The sequence below is a fragment of the Pseudomassariella vexata genome (assembly GCF_002105095.1).
Source record: "Pseudomassariella vexata strain CBS 129021 chromosome Unknown BCR38scaffold_5, whole genome shotgun sequence".
Taxonomy (NCBI): domain Eukaryota; kingdom Fungi; phylum Ascomycota; class Sordariomycetes; order Amphisphaeriales; family Pseudomassariaceae; genus Pseudomassariella; species Pseudomassariella vexata.
The window spans coordinates 1474045-1489564 of NW_024467960.1; the positions used below are offsets into that span (position 1 = coordinate 1474045).

The following is a 15520-nucleotide window of genomic DNA, read 5'->3' on the forward strand; positions in this document are numbered from 1 at the left end:
AGGCCAGCCCACCATCAATCGATTTCCAGCAAATCCCATCGAGACCCATACGAATTTACATGTGCTGGACGAACGCTCGTATGGAGACAAGTGCATTGCGCTACCCCGAGCTCGGATATCTGGACCAGGCCGCCGCAATGATCGACCGATCTTTCTATATTGGGGTTGGTATTACCCAAATAGTGCAGGCGGGGGTCTTCGTAGTGTTCGGCCGGGGTTACGTTAGCCATTAACGTTTGAGAAAGCTCAATGGTATCAATGCTCGAAGACCTCCAGAATATCTCTGCTAGACTCGGCGTAAAGTGACTTCTACCTTTCATCATGCAGGCACTGTCTGAAGATCTCTAAACTGAATTGACTTTCGGAAGCATTTAACTCCTGATCAGCGGCGTCAAACCGGCATGAGCCGAATGTCAATTGGGCATAATTGAAATTCTGCAATTTGGCAGATACTGGATGCCCTCTAACTATTTCCAACTACCTTCTCAAAACAGAGCTTCGGTCTAGTTGAAGACAGCATCGAGTCACTAATCTCGAGTCTCATCTCGACATCTATTGATTATGTACGAATCGTCATGCTCAACAACGAATAGCAAGAGTTGAGAGCTCCCAAATTCTCCACCTCTACGCAGGGATCTTGATGTCACCGCAGCCATTAACTTGGTACTTAATCCCGCCGCGTTCCTGGGAGCTACAGTTGGTGCCGGCAGTGACATTTTCCTGACGACGATCTCACCGTCCGCCGCTACACCGTTGAACGGCCGGTAACTCTCTGTGGTTGTAAACCAACATTGAGCGTACCCAGTTGGCAGGATCAACATTACCAGTATATCACAGTCCTCTTCCCTGCCAACCCAAACCAAGCTCTTTTTTCTGCGGCGCCGGACCTGGCGGGTAGGAGCATGACTCAAAGCTACCGTCACAACTAAGGCTGCTTTTTGTCCCTCTTGCAGGATACGAGGCACATGAACTATACCTAGCGCATGTACAGTTCGGGATTTGGCCTTATCTATACCAACCAAGACTGGGCAAAACTGGAGACACTCGCATACGATTCGCCACTCAGCACTTCAGTCTTGTTCGTCAGCCAGCCGTAAAACCATCCCCCCCCACACACAAGCTCACAGCCTCAAGGTCCTGACGCGCGGCTTCGCAGAGGCTTCGCCGATCAGTCTACTTGTAAATCCACTCCGAAATAGCAGTTAGTAGGGAAGAATAGGCGACAAACCGGTTAAACTCAGCAACTGGTAATGCGCTACGTCGTATGCAATTTATTCGGGTCCATTTTGTGTCTCAACTCCAAGAAGATTGCGGGAAGTACTACAGTTCACTGCCCGCTAACTGAGAAACAGGGACTGACAAGTAGAGTTCTGCATAGACCGCGTGGTAGGCTCCGTCTAACTTCTGTTCAACGAACATCCTTGTCTATAAAGATCACGACAAGCCCAGCCACCTCCACATCATTACATTCCAGAACAATGACTGAATATACGGTTTCAGACCTAGAGTATAAGTTAGCACGTGCTAGCTTCCCACCCTCAAACCGGCCGGTACGACACAGTATAGGGATTTGAATAGATATACCTACTGAACTATCGAACAAGTCGCTTATACACACTGTCATAGGATGTCAGCCGAAAATGCCTCCTGATGTTGGCATGGTCCAGCGCCACGATCTATGATATATCGCAGATGGAGCAAATCATGCGGACACAGCATTCCCTAATCGATTTGTATAGCTATGTAACATCCCGGCCACAGGGCATCTCAGGGCATACACCTCAAGTTCAGTACGGGACGTATTGTATTGTGTCATACCGCACAATGCACGGAACGCTTCCTTCGAGGAACAAAATAACTGGCGCCCCATTACCGATGAGATACAACCCTGTCCGCCCTTTTTCGTCGCTTACAGGCCACATACTTACACAAGCTGAAAGCTTCCACATCGCGTCTCCGCGTCCCGACTCACACCACATAACACAGCCAAGCCCATTCTGATTCTCACATGCGACCTACAATCAAACCCCGTGGGACGGCAGTGAGGCGTCTTAGGGCCAGGCTTCATCTAAAAGTCCCAGTCGCCCTACTGAATCCTGCCACCGTCCGCGAAGCATTAGGCTTGGACAACATGCCGTGTTGCGTCTCAAATTGAATCGTCGTGTTAATGTAGTATTGGGAGAACACAAGACGAAGAGGCGTTGATCGATCGCCGGGAACGCCCCCTATAAACATTTAGTCCCTTACGAGAACGTCATGTGGCGGCGTTAACAAGTAGCCATTACAGCACGTTTCCTCAAGTTTCTCGCTGTAAACAGGTCGTGGTCATTATCATTCAGTATGCAAGTCGAGACATAGTTCGGACACGAAAGAGGATAACGCGGAGCTCATCATGTAGTTTATGATTCCCAAATGTTTTTATCTCTTCGGCGTAGAGTACTGAACTAGGTATGGTGAGTGTTGACGTCCACCTGCTGTCACACGGAGTGGAGCGGATTCAAGCATTGGCAGAGAGAATATGGGTGATGTGAAAACGCGATTTTGATCATTACCTCTATGCTGAGATCAATTCCGCGCACATCAGGGTTTGAGGACTTTCATCGCCCATGCCTACTAATACGGCGAAGGAGGGAGACCTCATAGAACCAGTAGTCACTGCCGCAAATCCCAACGGCGTCCCCAGCACATCGTGAAAGTCTCCCGAGCAGATTAATGCGTCCTCCATCCGTCGTCCAGCGTTCCGGGCAGTACTCGTCCTCACCCATGCACGAGAAACCATCGATCGTTTCGTTTTGTTGGTATATCTTTCTTGATTGTGATGCTAGACGCAAGGCTGAAGCCGATTTTCCTTGCAACCTTTGCGTAACCCAGATGCAGCCATGTCATGAACCATCCACACTACCAACTCCGGCCAAGTACACCCAACTTATATCGAGGAGGGGTACAGCATGATACGAACAGAAGCACCGAAAGATCGCGAGGGAAGGGGGTGGGTGAACTTGGCGCGAACAACGCCGGAGTTGCCTGGAACAAACATTAGTACGGGATAATGTTTAGTAGGATCGCGAAACGCGAAGGGAGCGAGTTTACCGTGAGGTCGGGTGACCTTGCCCCAGATCACACGGATCTTTGTGCCACGGATCTCCTTCTGCCCGCGGTAGACATAGGCGACCTTCTTGCCGAGGTAGAAGCTGTAACCAATTGTTAGCCCCATGTGTCGGGTCGTGAGATGATGCGCGCATTCCAACGTACTTGGCACCGGGAGTGTCATCAACGCCCTCGATCTTGATCAGACTCGTCTTGGAGTGGGTGGTGTGTCGGCTACGTTGGTAGCTAAGGTGACGACCCCTGAAAACGCGATTTCGTCAGCCAGGTTTTCCCTTCCATTTCTACTCAATCCTCCCGCAATATAGTGGCAGCACATCCACATCCAGTGTAGACCCTGCGGCGTAGGCAAGGGCAGGTCTCCGTCATGATATTCGCTTCTGCATCTTAGGATGAACTCACTTGACGTATACTAAAGGCAAATCGGGTCAGCAAGATCTTAATGATAACGATGCAGAAGACATAACGCATCACAACTGCCCAGCGGACTGCAGACTGCGACCGAGGGCCAGCGAATGCAAGCGGAGGCGCATCGCGCGCTGGTTGTTGGTAGATTCGCGTTTGTTGAGATTCAATTTTGAGGAATGCTTACATCTGTGACCAGCTTCGGTAGGCATCTTGACTGTGGTTCTTTTCCGCCGCTCAGAAATCCTGGGTGATGGGAGACTGGTAGAAGTCTTGTCGAAAAAGACTGGTTCACTGGGCGATGTCGTCGGTGTATGGCTGGCTGGCGGATTGGGTTGAGAGTCCTAAGGTGGAGGTTATCACTCATCGACCGGGCTGGAAAGTGCGATCTAAGCGAGCCCTGAAATTGAAGGCACAGTTTCGTGGTCAAAAATTTTCTGGTGTGGCTAGTGCAGGCAGGTGCGGGTCACCAGCCACAAATTGCGGTTGCGGCAGCAATTTAGACTTGGGCAAGAATCGCAAATGCACAAGCCACTTTTCCAGCCAACTAGGACTTCGAAATTCATTTGAGACTACAATTGCCAATTTGCAACTTGGCTTTTAACTTTTTAGATCCACGGGCCTGGCCTGTGCATGTAACAAAACTCCAATTCATGATGAGGACCAAAATGACGAGGAATATGTTTTCAATTCCATACCCAGTGTGGACGGTATGGTCTCCTACTTCAACCAACTAACCAACTTGCGTTTGCGAGATTTAATGATTTTTCTTGTCAACAATGTGATGCTTCCATTATTTTATAGGTACACAATTCGACAACCATTCTCAAAATCGGCTGGGGCCCAGCAGAGGCGTTCAACAGCAGTCTGCGGGAGCTCGTCCGCACTTGATCGTACTCACCGACAAAAAGGTACCATGCGTGTAGAAAAGAATTGCCGCCTTTGGAAACATATACATAGTACATTGAGTTTGGGACGATCATCGGCTATCAATAATGTCAATAATGGGGCTCCCCGTCTGCGACATAGAGTAGGCCGCTGAAAAGGGTCCCGGACCATCCGGACTTCCATGTCTCATAGTGGAACCCCGGACCCGCGGAGTTATGAGACGCTTAATCAACCGTGGATCCTTCGTAGTGCAAAACCGGATGTCCCAGAGCAGTGGATGGTTGCATTGATTAAGCAGCCTGCCTACAAGCATACCCTTCAACGGTCGAACCTGCGAGGGTTTTTGTTGGTTTTTTTATTCAAGCATTAGACCTACATATGCTTGCGTCGTGTCGTCAGGTCAGTTGTGCCTTTACTTATCCTGCAAGTCAAGAATAATATGCCGCTCCGTTCGTGACTTGACCCCGCGGACACCAAGATTTGTGGTTGTTGGCTCAATTCAAAGCGCCAATCAAGAAATCGATGCAAAGCGTCGTGCATCACAGAGCTTTTCCTAACATCAATGCAACGTCCTTCGCCTCGGTGAAACCATCAATTCACCATGCCCATTGATCCGCGTTGTCGTCTGAAAGCTTGGTAGTCATCGGCAGATGCGAAAGCAAAGACAGCTACGTCTGTGTTGCCGTATCTGACTGCGGTAGAGGTGACTCTCTTTGGACCTTTGCGTTGAGCCACTCAGAGTCTAGCCCACCAGTTTTCCCATGGCGCTGCCCATAATATGCTACTAACAAACTTGGGTGGGTGCCCCAGAAAGGCAGGCGGAGGAAAACGAACACTGTGACGAATCCTTCATTTTGTCTCGAAGACTCGGCTCGTGCTAGTGTAATGGTAGCTGAATGCTGCTTATATCATCAATTGATGTCTTCTTTTGTCTCAACGAAATAAAAGTGAATAAAGTGCCTCATCAACAAGCAAGGCCGTTGTCGCTTGCATTGACCCTTCAGCCCAAACTCCACACCCATCCGGTCGATCTGGCCCCGACGATTCCGAGCTCGCTGCGATTTCAAGTCCCGCGGCGGTTCTGTGGAAATATCTCCGTCAGCAACAAAAACTCTCCACTGACGACACTTTCATCATTACCTTGAACAAAAACTCGGACAAAAACACAGACGGTATTTCGCTGCAGGTATCTCGGGCTTGCTCTAACCTCACAGCACCGACTTTTACGCAGTTGTAAAGTTGTCCACGGATCGCACTGCAATTTGAAGTTTGATAGAGAGCCGGGACCTGAGTAAGCTTCCCCCACCTTGCTGGACTCCAGCCAGCTCAATTTATCGATCTGCGAAGCTTCTTCCAAAGGCGCGAAGTTCCCAGCAATTACTACTCAGCCCATCCTCCATTATACACATACACTTCTATTTGGCTACCAGCAACCCCCAAAAACCATATGGTCTTCAGTTCCTCCGAATCTGCATACCATCATTTATCTTCAAACCGCGACTAATTCTGTCTTCTAGACCGTTCAGACTGCCAAGATGGATTCCGCTGCCTCGTAAGTTGAGAAACCCCGCCGACCCCGCCAACATTTCACTATGATGGGCGAGTGTCTTGGTGTTCTTGGCCACGGTCTCCCCCTTACAAACCTGTTTACATTTTCAGATTGCACACTCCACGAAATCTGCGATGCTAACCGAATTCGACAGCTCCATGGAGCTCAAGGATAACACGATAATCGTGGTCCTGGGTGCTTCGGGAGATCTTGCGAAGAAGAAGACTGTAAGTGGCAGACACCTGAGGGCGTCCGAGGCACTGTTGAGACCCCTTTGCTAATACTAAAACTAGTTCCCTGCCTTGTTCGGTCTCGTAAGTAATGTGTCGCTTTAGATCGAATCGGATGGTCTCGAGACTGACTTGCTGGAAGTATCGTAACCAATTCCTCCCCAAGAACATCAAGATTGTTGGATATGCGCGGACAAAGATGGACCATGAAGAATATATCAAGCGTGTCAAGTCGTTCATTAAGACTCCCACCAAAGACATGGAGAGACAATTGGAGGAGTTCGCCGATCTCTGCACATATGTCTCGGGCCAGTACGACAAGGACGAATCTTTCTACGGCCTCGACAACCACCTGAAAGAGTTTGAGAAGGACCGCAAGGAAGCTCATCGTCTCTTCTACATGGCGTTGCCACCCAGTGTCTTCACGATTGTCTCGCAGCATCTCAAGAGATGCTGCTATCCCACAAAAGGAATTGCTCGAGTTATCGTAAGCAACCTAGAACTTGCGCATGCAGGCGCCGGTTGCTAACCCGATCCTAGGTTGAGAAGCCATTCGGCAAGGACCTGGCAAGCTCCCGTGAGCTTCAGAAGTCGCTTGAGCCCGACTGGGCCGAGGCTGAACTCTTCCGGATTGACCACTACCTGGGCAAGGAGATGGTGAAGAACATTCTTATCCTGCGATTCGGTAACGAGTTCTTTGGCGCCACCTGGAACCGTCATCACATCGACAATGTGCAGATCACCTTTAAGGAGCCGTTCGGCACCGAGGGTCGTGGTGGATATTTCGACGAGTTCGGTATCGTCCGCGACGTCATGCAGAACCATCTGCTCCAAGTGCTGACTTTGCTTGCGATGGAGCGCCCTATCTCCTTCTCGGCCGAGGATATTCGAGACGAGAAGGTTCGGGTTCTCCGTGCCATCCCCGCTATTGAGCCTAAGAACGTCATCATTGGCCAGTACGGAAAATCGTTGGACGGCAGCAAGCCCTCCTACAAGGAGGACGACACCGTGCCCAAAGACTCGCGCTGCCCGACCTTCTGCGCCCTGGTTGCATATATCAAGAACGAGCGGTGGGACGGCGTGCCCTTCATCATGAAGGCCGGAAAGGCGCTTAACGAGCAAAAGACGGAAATCAGGATTCAGTTTAAGGACGTTACTAGCGGTATCTTCAAGGACATCCCTCGGAACGAGCTCGTCATGCGCATCCAGCCCAACGAGAGTGTCTACATCAAGATGAACTCTAAGCTGCCTGGCCTTAGCATGCAAACGGTCGTCACAGAACTGGATTTGACATACCGACGACGATTCTCTGATCTCAAGATTCCAGAGGCGTATGAGTCGCTCATTCTCGACTGCCTGAAGGGCGACCACTCCAACTTTGTCCGAGATGATGAGTTAGATGCTAGCTGGAGGATCTTCACTCCCCTGCTCCACTACCTGGACGACAACAAGGAGATCATCCCAATGGATTATCCATATGGTAAGGGCTGTATATCAATGCGAACTCGTATTACATATTCGCTAACGAAAAGTTCCAGGCTCCAGAGGACCTGCAGTTCTCGATGACTTTACGGCTAGTTATGGGTACAAATTCAGCGACGCGGCCGGCTACCAGTGGCCTACCACCTCCGCTATACCCCCCAACAAGTTGTAAGTAGACGTTGTCGTGTGTTTTGGTGATCAATGTTAGCAATTCCTGTGAGCTGCCACTTTAGCGGATTTGGCTGACCGAAGCAAATGCAGCTAAACCGCCCGTGAGTGGGATGAAAGCCCCATTTGGAAGGGTGGAATCTCTTGATGTTCACTAGGACTAGACAACAGAGTAAGATGCATGGAATTGCGATAGTGGATATATAGCCTAGGAAGGGGTTTGGGTTTACGGATGCTTACCTGCGAACATTGATAGAGATCATCGTTTGTTCAACACCGGCTTCTGAAAGCTGTCATCCTTTCGTGGTGGAGCATACACTACTTTTTTCACAACGTCAACAGCAATGTGACTTGCATAGGATCATTTTTGTTCTTGATCCAATGATAGCCAACGAGGTGACTGGTGGTGATAGACTTCAAGGCATTGGATATCAGCCGGGGTTGATGCCAAGCAAGCCTAGTGTTAGCCAACCGCGTTGAACCCGCGCCAATTTGCGCTCTAAATACCCCCAAATACCCCCCTATCGAGATGTTACCTGTCCCCTTTGACTACTTGTTTCTCAATAATTATATAGTAAACTACTGTTAAGTTACTCTAAATATAATTATAGCTGATTGTAAGAGTTGTATCAAACGCGTCTGAAATCTAAAGAACTTAGGCTATCTTATTGGAGCATGACGCGTAAATACAATGTCTTGCGATTAACACTCTTGAGACGCTTAGTGTTGGAAAACACGGTGGTGACTTCCGTGGTTGACAGCTCCGGTGAGATGTTTTTGCTGCGATCAAGGTGGTAGGCACGACGCATTCGTCACAGGAAGACTGATCCAGAGTCTGATGTCAAGACTTTGACTTCACCTGAAATGAATCTTCGGAAGAACTCTTAGTTAACCAACAACTTGTTGGAGATAGCTTCTAGTCAATCGGACCCCAGTACCTTAACCGGCACGGTGTCACTTCCACACCACCCATACTGCCTCAATTTCCAATACTCAGGACGATTTTCTAAAAGGTAGAAAAGCTTTATAACTAACGTAGTCCACAAGCGAACGGGTCACCCAACCGAACGGGTCACGCCAACTAGCAAAACATGGAATTCAACACGATTTCGCAACCACAACGCCGTAAATCAATTAAAACTATTCAGAATACTCTTGCCCAGATGATTCTATCTCTACCTGACAGGTTCGCGCATTATGCCCGGTCTTCCCGCATACGCCACAGCGCCGTTGCCGTGGCTGGCCACGATTTGATCCAGCGCTATTTCCACGCATTTCCTGCTGTACTTGCTGCGCAACGTCCTTTTGATCTTGAAGATCTTGTACGTCTTGTGAATTAAGTGATCCTCCAAGCCGTACTCGTGTTTTTTTTGGCCCTGCGCCGCTTGCTAATTAGAGCATTTGCCTCTCGAAGTTCCGCGACCTCAGCTTGGAGTAAAGCCATCTCATGCATAATACTCCGCGCTCCTTTCGAAAACTGATCGATAGCATCGTAAATTGACGTCGGGGAGCTATTTTGATGCCTGGCAATTCGAGATTTAATAAATTCGGATTGCGAAATAGCCTCGGTTGGGTTGTTTGGCGTCCGAGAAGCCCAAGGAAGGGTTTCCCGCGTAGGGGGCCGGGAGGACGTTGGAGTCTGTAATTTCACATTCAGCTTCTCAATAACAATATCTGGGCTTAAAGGCACAAGCCCAGCCCCTTGAAAGCCTGCACGAATATTGCTTTCGGTCAGGCTCTTCTTGAACGCGTCGCAAAATGCCGGAAGAAAGTCCTCCTTTGTGATATGCGAGTCGCGTAGCAGTCGGTTTGCCATATCTTCAACAGCACTTAGCCGGGGAGGAAATGCTTGCGAATCTAGCTCAATTATCCTTTGAATAATCCTATTTTCTTCTAGTTTTGTTAAATTCCGACCGTTGGTTTCGATATTGCGACGTGATTGACGTTTTTGAAGACGCGCCTGGAGAGTAGTATTCGAGACTTTGTAGATTGTTGCAGCACATCAGATACTAAGTGTTGAGTCATTTCTGATAGCCTGAGTTGCAAGGAGTAATTGAGATTCTTTTTGAGCAGAATCCATCGAGAATTAGTTGCGTGGTAAAGTTAGGAAGTTTAGTTCTATTTTTTGCTATGGGCGTGACCCGTTCGGTTGGGTGACCCGTTCGCTTGTGGACTACGTTATAGCCCTTAACTTATACACTTTACTGATCGATAATCTAATTAATACCACTTATGCTAATCCTGCCGGATTGAGCGCGACAATTATGCCCGAGGTCAAACGCGGCATAAGTTTTAGTATTGATAATGGATCAGACCATTCCTTCCTCGCTTACTCCAGAGTGAGAGTACCTTAAAGAGCCTCTCGATACTAACCTACGTAGCATAACGCGTAGAGCAGGCATAGCGGTCAAATCGATATCCATTCAGAGTCATCAACTTTATCCTCCTGATGAGTACCATAGGACAATTCAGTTGGAGTAACCGTGACATTTAAGTCACCCCAAAAAGAATCCAATGCCAATGTGTCCTGAAATTTTGAAACCCTTATAGCGGCGGCTTCCTGGGCTATGTGTTAAAGGTTGAAGTAAATAACATGCAAAGATGAGATGAGGGTACGCAGAGTCTTATATGATATCTGCCTGTTTCGTATACCGATATGTTATAAGAGAAGTGAAGACTTTTTAACCCGATGACCAAATCCCATGATAAACAAGCGCAATACCAATTGTCTCTACACAATCCCCATTCCCTACCGGTCTAGAGCCTGGCTCTGACACTGCGAAAAAAAAACGTTAATAAAGCCCAGCGATTGTCATAAGAGGAGCAAATTACCATATTCCAATACACCCCCTTCCTCTTCAGCAATTCAGCATGATTGCCCTTTTCCAACACCTTGCCCTCGCCCAGCACAAATATGACATCCGCATTCTGGACCGTGGCCAAACGATGCGCAACGACGATCATGGTCCTCCCACGCGCCGCTCTTTCAAATGCCTTTTGGACAAGCTTCTCGCTCTCCGAGTCGAGACTGCTTGTCGCCTCGTCCAAGAGCAGGATATTTGGCCTGCGAACAAGCGCGCGTGCAATGGATACCCGCTGTTTCTGGCCGCCAGACAGCGACACACCTTTGCTGCCTACTTCGGTGTCGTATCCATCGGGCAACGAGATAATAAAGTCGTGGATTGACGCATCGCGACAGACGGCATGCAGCTCCTTGTCCGTGACCTTCTTGGGATCAACGCCGAGGAGAATATTGTCGCGGAGCGTGCCTTGGAAAATGCTGGCTTCCTGAGCGACGAGTGAAAGGTGCTTCCGGTATTCGTACACATTCAAATCCGTAATGTCAATGCCGTTTGCGAGGATCTTCCCACGATTCACGTCGTAGAAGCGTTCTAGTAGCGAGATGATGCTCGTCTTGCCGCAGCCAGAAGCGCCGACTAGGGCAGCAAACTGGCCCTTTGCGATGGTAAGATTGACACCCTTAAATATGGACACGTTCCGGGTTGGGTACTTGAAGTGGACGTCTCTCAGCTCGATCTGGACCCCGCCTTGGATGTTGGGGATGTGCGCCATTTCCTTGGTGTCCGTGTTCTTGGACTCGCGCACACTGAGAATGCGGTTGGCGGCGGCGCGGGTCTGCGCTGCGTTGGGTCCGTAGCCGAAACCTTGGCCTGCCGCGTTGGCACCTTGGATGACGGCCATGTAACACACAAAGAAGTTCAGGGGCGAGTATTCCTTGGTCGAAAGGAGACGACCGCCGTACCAGAAGATGAGCGCCTGGCATCCCAAGTCGATACTGTCCGACAGTGCGAAGACCAGCGTCGTCCATCGGGCTTTCTTGTGGGCTGTGACGACGTGATGGCTGAGAAGCTTGTCATAGCGCGTGGTGATGGTATCTTCTAGAGTCATAGACGCCACCGTGCGAAATGCACCGATGGACTCGGCAGCGAACTTGCTACTTTCGGCGAATACTGCCCCGTACATCTTCTCGAACTCGATTTCGTACTGGAGGCGGAAATAGCCTGCCAGCAACCCCAAAGGGACCGTGACACATAGCGCAACCAAAGCCAGCTTCCAGCCAAAGGCGAAAGCAATCGCCAGCGATCCAAGCAGAACAAAGATGGAGTTGTAAACCATAGCCATGTTCAAGCCGAGGAGTTCTTCGAGCTGTTTCGGGTCGCTACCAACCCGGGCGGTAAGTGTTCCCATCGAATTTTCTTCCTCGTCGAAAAAAGCCGTCTTCTGGTATAACAGCCCCTGGAAATATTGCTTTCGATACGTCACCGAGATGTAGTGTGCTAGGTGGACCGACACAACTCCAAGGACAAAATACGAGAAACCAACGCACAATGCCAGGACGAACCACATCAGCGACCAATGATTAGCCTCCCGAGAGAAAGAGGCAGATTCAGGGGGATATTGGAAAACGACGACGATCTTGGCGAAGAGATACGCCTGCACCGGAGATGCCGTGGCAGTGCATATTGAGAAGAGTATTGTCAGCCCGTATTGTGGGAAACGACTTCTCTGCTCATATAGCAGCCTCCCAAAGCTTCCAGCCAGACTTTTAGTCTTGTACTGGAGCTTACCTTCTCTGTTGTCGGAATTCGACACGGCGACATGCTTCTCGCGACACAAAATGGCCCCGAGGGTCTCCTCTTCAGGTTCATCCAAATCGCTGGCCTCGGTTGGCTCGCCAAGGGAGAGCTTTTGTGCATGAACCAGACCGTAGTACGCGCTATCCTGCTTTTCTAGCAGACTGCGGTGTGTACCTTGCTCGACGACGCGCCCCTTCTTGAGTACAACGATATTATCGGCCTTCTTGATGGTAGATAGCCGATGTGCAATAGTAATGGTCGTGCGCCCACGGGAAACTTTGTCCAGTGCCGCTTGCACAATTCGTTCTCCCCGAACATCGATGGCCGAGGTGGCTTCGTCGAGGATAAGGATCTTGGGCTTCTTTATGACTGCGCGAGCGATACTGATACGTTGTCGTTGACCGCCAGAGAGTTTAGTCCCTGAATCACCAACTGCAGTGTTGTAGCCATCAGGTAGCCTGTCGATGAACTCATCCGCGAAAGACTCCTGGCAAGCCTGGATGACAAGCTCTTTTTTGCGCTCTTCGCTCTCATTTTCGAAGACGGAACCAACCAACCCGTGTGCGACATTGTTGTAGATGGTATCGTTGAACAGGAAGGGTTCTTGTTGGACCAGTCCGATCTGTGACCTCCACCACTTCAAATTGATTTCATCCAGTTCATGACCCGAAGTCGACACAGATCCTTTCAACGCGACAGGGGGGCCAATCTCTTCGGAATTCATGACCGGCACCATTTCTTCCTCGTCGCTTGCCTTACCTTTGGCTTTCTCCATCATCTTTTGCTCCAGCTTTTTCTTCTTCTCTTGCTCCGGGTCAACAGCCTTTGCAATGACGATTTGGTTGTGCAACGTGTACCAGCGCTCAATCAAGCCAACAATGGTACTCTTCCCGGACCCTGAAGGCCCAACAATTGCGGTAAGTTTTCCAGACTTGATCACTAAGTTCAAGCCATCGAGGACCTTTACATGTGGCCGAGTCGGATACGCGAAGTGAACATCTCTGAAGTGAATGTCGTTCGTCGCCGAGACATCCGGCCCCCTGAGTTCACCCTGATCGGGTTTTGGGGCGTCGATCACCGTGAAGAATTCGCAAGCAGCTACCATGGCCTTGCTGATAGCCAGAAGAGGGGTTGATATCCTCTCGAGGGAGATGACCATGAGCATCACCGACATCAACACGACAACGACGTCCCTGACATCTCCGACACGTCCTTCGCTGTATGACTTCGTGCCATACCAGAACGTCAGCGCGAAAGCTGAATATAAAGCAAAGAAGACTAGACCAAACTGGGTGCCCATCGGGATCGCACTTCGCTGACCATGCCGCTGGCCTACGTCGGCCCACGCAGCAAACCGTTTGACCACTTGTGCCTCAGCTCCGCATGCGGTAACCATGCGAATACTACTGAAAGCCTCGCTGGCTAATGAAGAAGATTTGGTCTCGGCAGCAGTCTGTTTGGCATTTTCCTTGAGGATGAGTGGAAGCGTGATCCCTAACGATAGGAGGATGAACAGGAGAACGGAGCAAGTCACCAGGGTAAGTGCCCAGTTAGTAGAAAAAGCGACGACGATGGCAGCAATGATGGTCGCCATAAACTCAAGAAAGATTCCAAGTTTCTCCGAGATGCCCAATTGTAACGTGTTAGCTGTTGATGTGATAGTTCCGGCCGCCGCACCAGGCAGCATCGAGTCCAGAACGTGGATAGTTTGGCTGAATAGACATTTGAGGTAGTCCAGTCGAATGCCGGCTGACATGCGGATCCCGATCATGCGCAAGGAGAACTGTATACGCGAGATGTTACATCAAAAGAAAGAGCAGAATGTCGGGGAAATGCTTACCTTGGCGATATAATTCAAGCCGAATTTCGCGATGAACAAAGCAAAAATGTACAAGCTATGGGATCACCATTAGCATGGCGCCAATCCTGGAGATACATATCGAACCACACACGAATTACGATTAAGAGACGCGTCGAATTGAGCTTGCGTCGCTCTAGGCGGTTCCATGAAGTATCCATTGAAGTCACCAACGAGTCGACCTATGACAGTGGTCAGTAAACTGTCTTCCAAGCAAGACGGTGCTAGATGCCTTACCAAACACGACGTTTAACAGAGGCATCGTCTGTAAAGCGTCGACGATCATATCAGTGACGGCCCCTTTCCGGTACTACGATCGGCTGCGAGTGCTTACGACACCGGCTCCAATAGAAGCTACAGCCGCCATAACCATCAGAACAAAGTCCCATGGTTTCGCATATGAGAAAACACGCTGTGCCATATATTCAGCTCGACCCTTTTCTGGTGCGTTTCTTGTGCACTCACCACATAATCGCTGAATCTGGCTTCTCGTTCAGATTTCAGCTGGGCATCGTGTGCGGCCAACTCGTCTTCACTCATACTGGACTTGGCTGTGGGCGGGTTGGTCTCGGTGGCACCTGCAGTGCCCACGACCTTAGGGTCTGCCCTGGCCTTTGGCATTATGTTGATAAGTCGGTTTGACTGCTCATTTACTTATGAGCACCCCCAGAAGTAAGCAAAGACTGAGCGGAAAGAGAAGCCCCGACGTGGACCTATGAAGTGCCGCTGGATCAAGTCGCAACAGGGGAAGGCGCTGACAGACCACTCAACGCAAAGAATATAGTTGTAAGAAGAGAAGCTGAAGGAGGGTGGAGGAGCTGTCGTAAAAATTGAATGTAAGTCGTCACCACCCTGCTCGCGACCCTTGTAGAATTTGGAGAGGCTTGGCAGGCAGTTGGGGACACCTTCCCTCAGCTTGCTTCCAGAATTTCAAAGTTTGGACGAGGAGCTGCGAAGTAGCCAAGATTCCTTTTATTTCCTCTTTCTTCATTTGCGGGATAATGGAATGCTGTCTTCACTGTGTCTAGCAAGAAAATGTTCCAGAGCTCGATATCGAAACGAGACCGACCACCAATATCCAGCTAGAAGTTCATCCCGCCATTTTATGACACACCTGGTCGACGACTCATTATGAGCTACAAACACTCAGTGTTTACATGGACAGTAAGATTCGAGTTAGTCGGAAGGATCGAAACCCCGAATTCACTGCTCAGTGTGTGCATGGACAGTAAGATTC

At 49.7% G+C, this 15520-nt stretch overlaps 4 protein-coding genes across 4 annotated transcripts; 2 read left to right on the top strand and 2 right to left on the bottom strand.

Moving 5' to 3' along the window:
* The first annotated feature begins 1004 nt into the window (after nt 1-1004).
* Nucleotides 1005-2299, top strand: BCR38DRAFT_174911 (uncharacterized protein). Its single transcript, XM_040853882.1, has 3 exons — nt 1005-1093; nt 1157-1550; nt 1627-2299. The coding sequence occupies exons 2-3, from the start codon at nt 1251-1253 to the stop codon at nt 1999-2001; spliced, it is 675 nt and encodes a 224-aa protein (XP_040717162.1). The 5' UTR covers nt 1005-1093; nt 1157-1250; the 3' UTR covers nt 2002-2299.
* Nucleotides 2300-2926: 627 nt separating this feature from the next.
* BCR38DRAFT_339981 (ribosomal protein L35A) lies at nt 2927-3365 on the bottom strand (the record flags this gene model as incomplete). The annotated part of the gene is made up of 3 exons (XM_040855741.1): nt 2927-3024; nt 3091-3191; nt 3253-3365. Coding segments are annotated over 3 exons (312 nt in total), but the record flags the coding sequence as incomplete, so codon positions are not given.
* Nucleotides 3366-6081: 2716 nt separating this feature from the next.
* On the top strand, nt 6082-7831 carry BCR38DRAFT_338754 (glucose-6-phosphate 1-dehydrogenase; the record flags this gene model as incomplete). The annotated part of the gene is made up of 5 exons (XM_040855642.1): nt 6082-6174; nt 6241-6261; nt 6320-6664; nt 6718-7657; nt 7716-7831. 5 exons carry the CDS (start codon nt 6082-6084, stop codon nt 7829-7831), a joined length of 1515 nt encoding a protein of 504 aa, XP_040717164.1.
* Nucleotides 7832-10150: 2319 nt separating this feature from the next.
* Nucleotides 10151-15397, bottom strand: BCR38DRAFT_366527 (P-loop containing nucleoside triphosphate hydrolase protein). Its single transcript, XM_040857236.1, has 7 exons — nt 14749-15397; nt 14618-14695; nt 14521-14548; nt 14378-14465; nt 14266-14320; nt 10660-14208; nt 10151-10603 (listed from the first exon to the last, which is right to left on the bottom strand). Exons 1-7 carry the CDS (start codon nt 14902-14904, stop codon nt 10577-10579), a joined length of 3981 nt encoding a protein of 1326 aa, XP_040717165.1. The 5' UTR covers nt 14905-15397; the 3' UTR covers nt 10151-10576.
* Nucleotides 15398-15520: the final 123 nt, after the last annotated feature.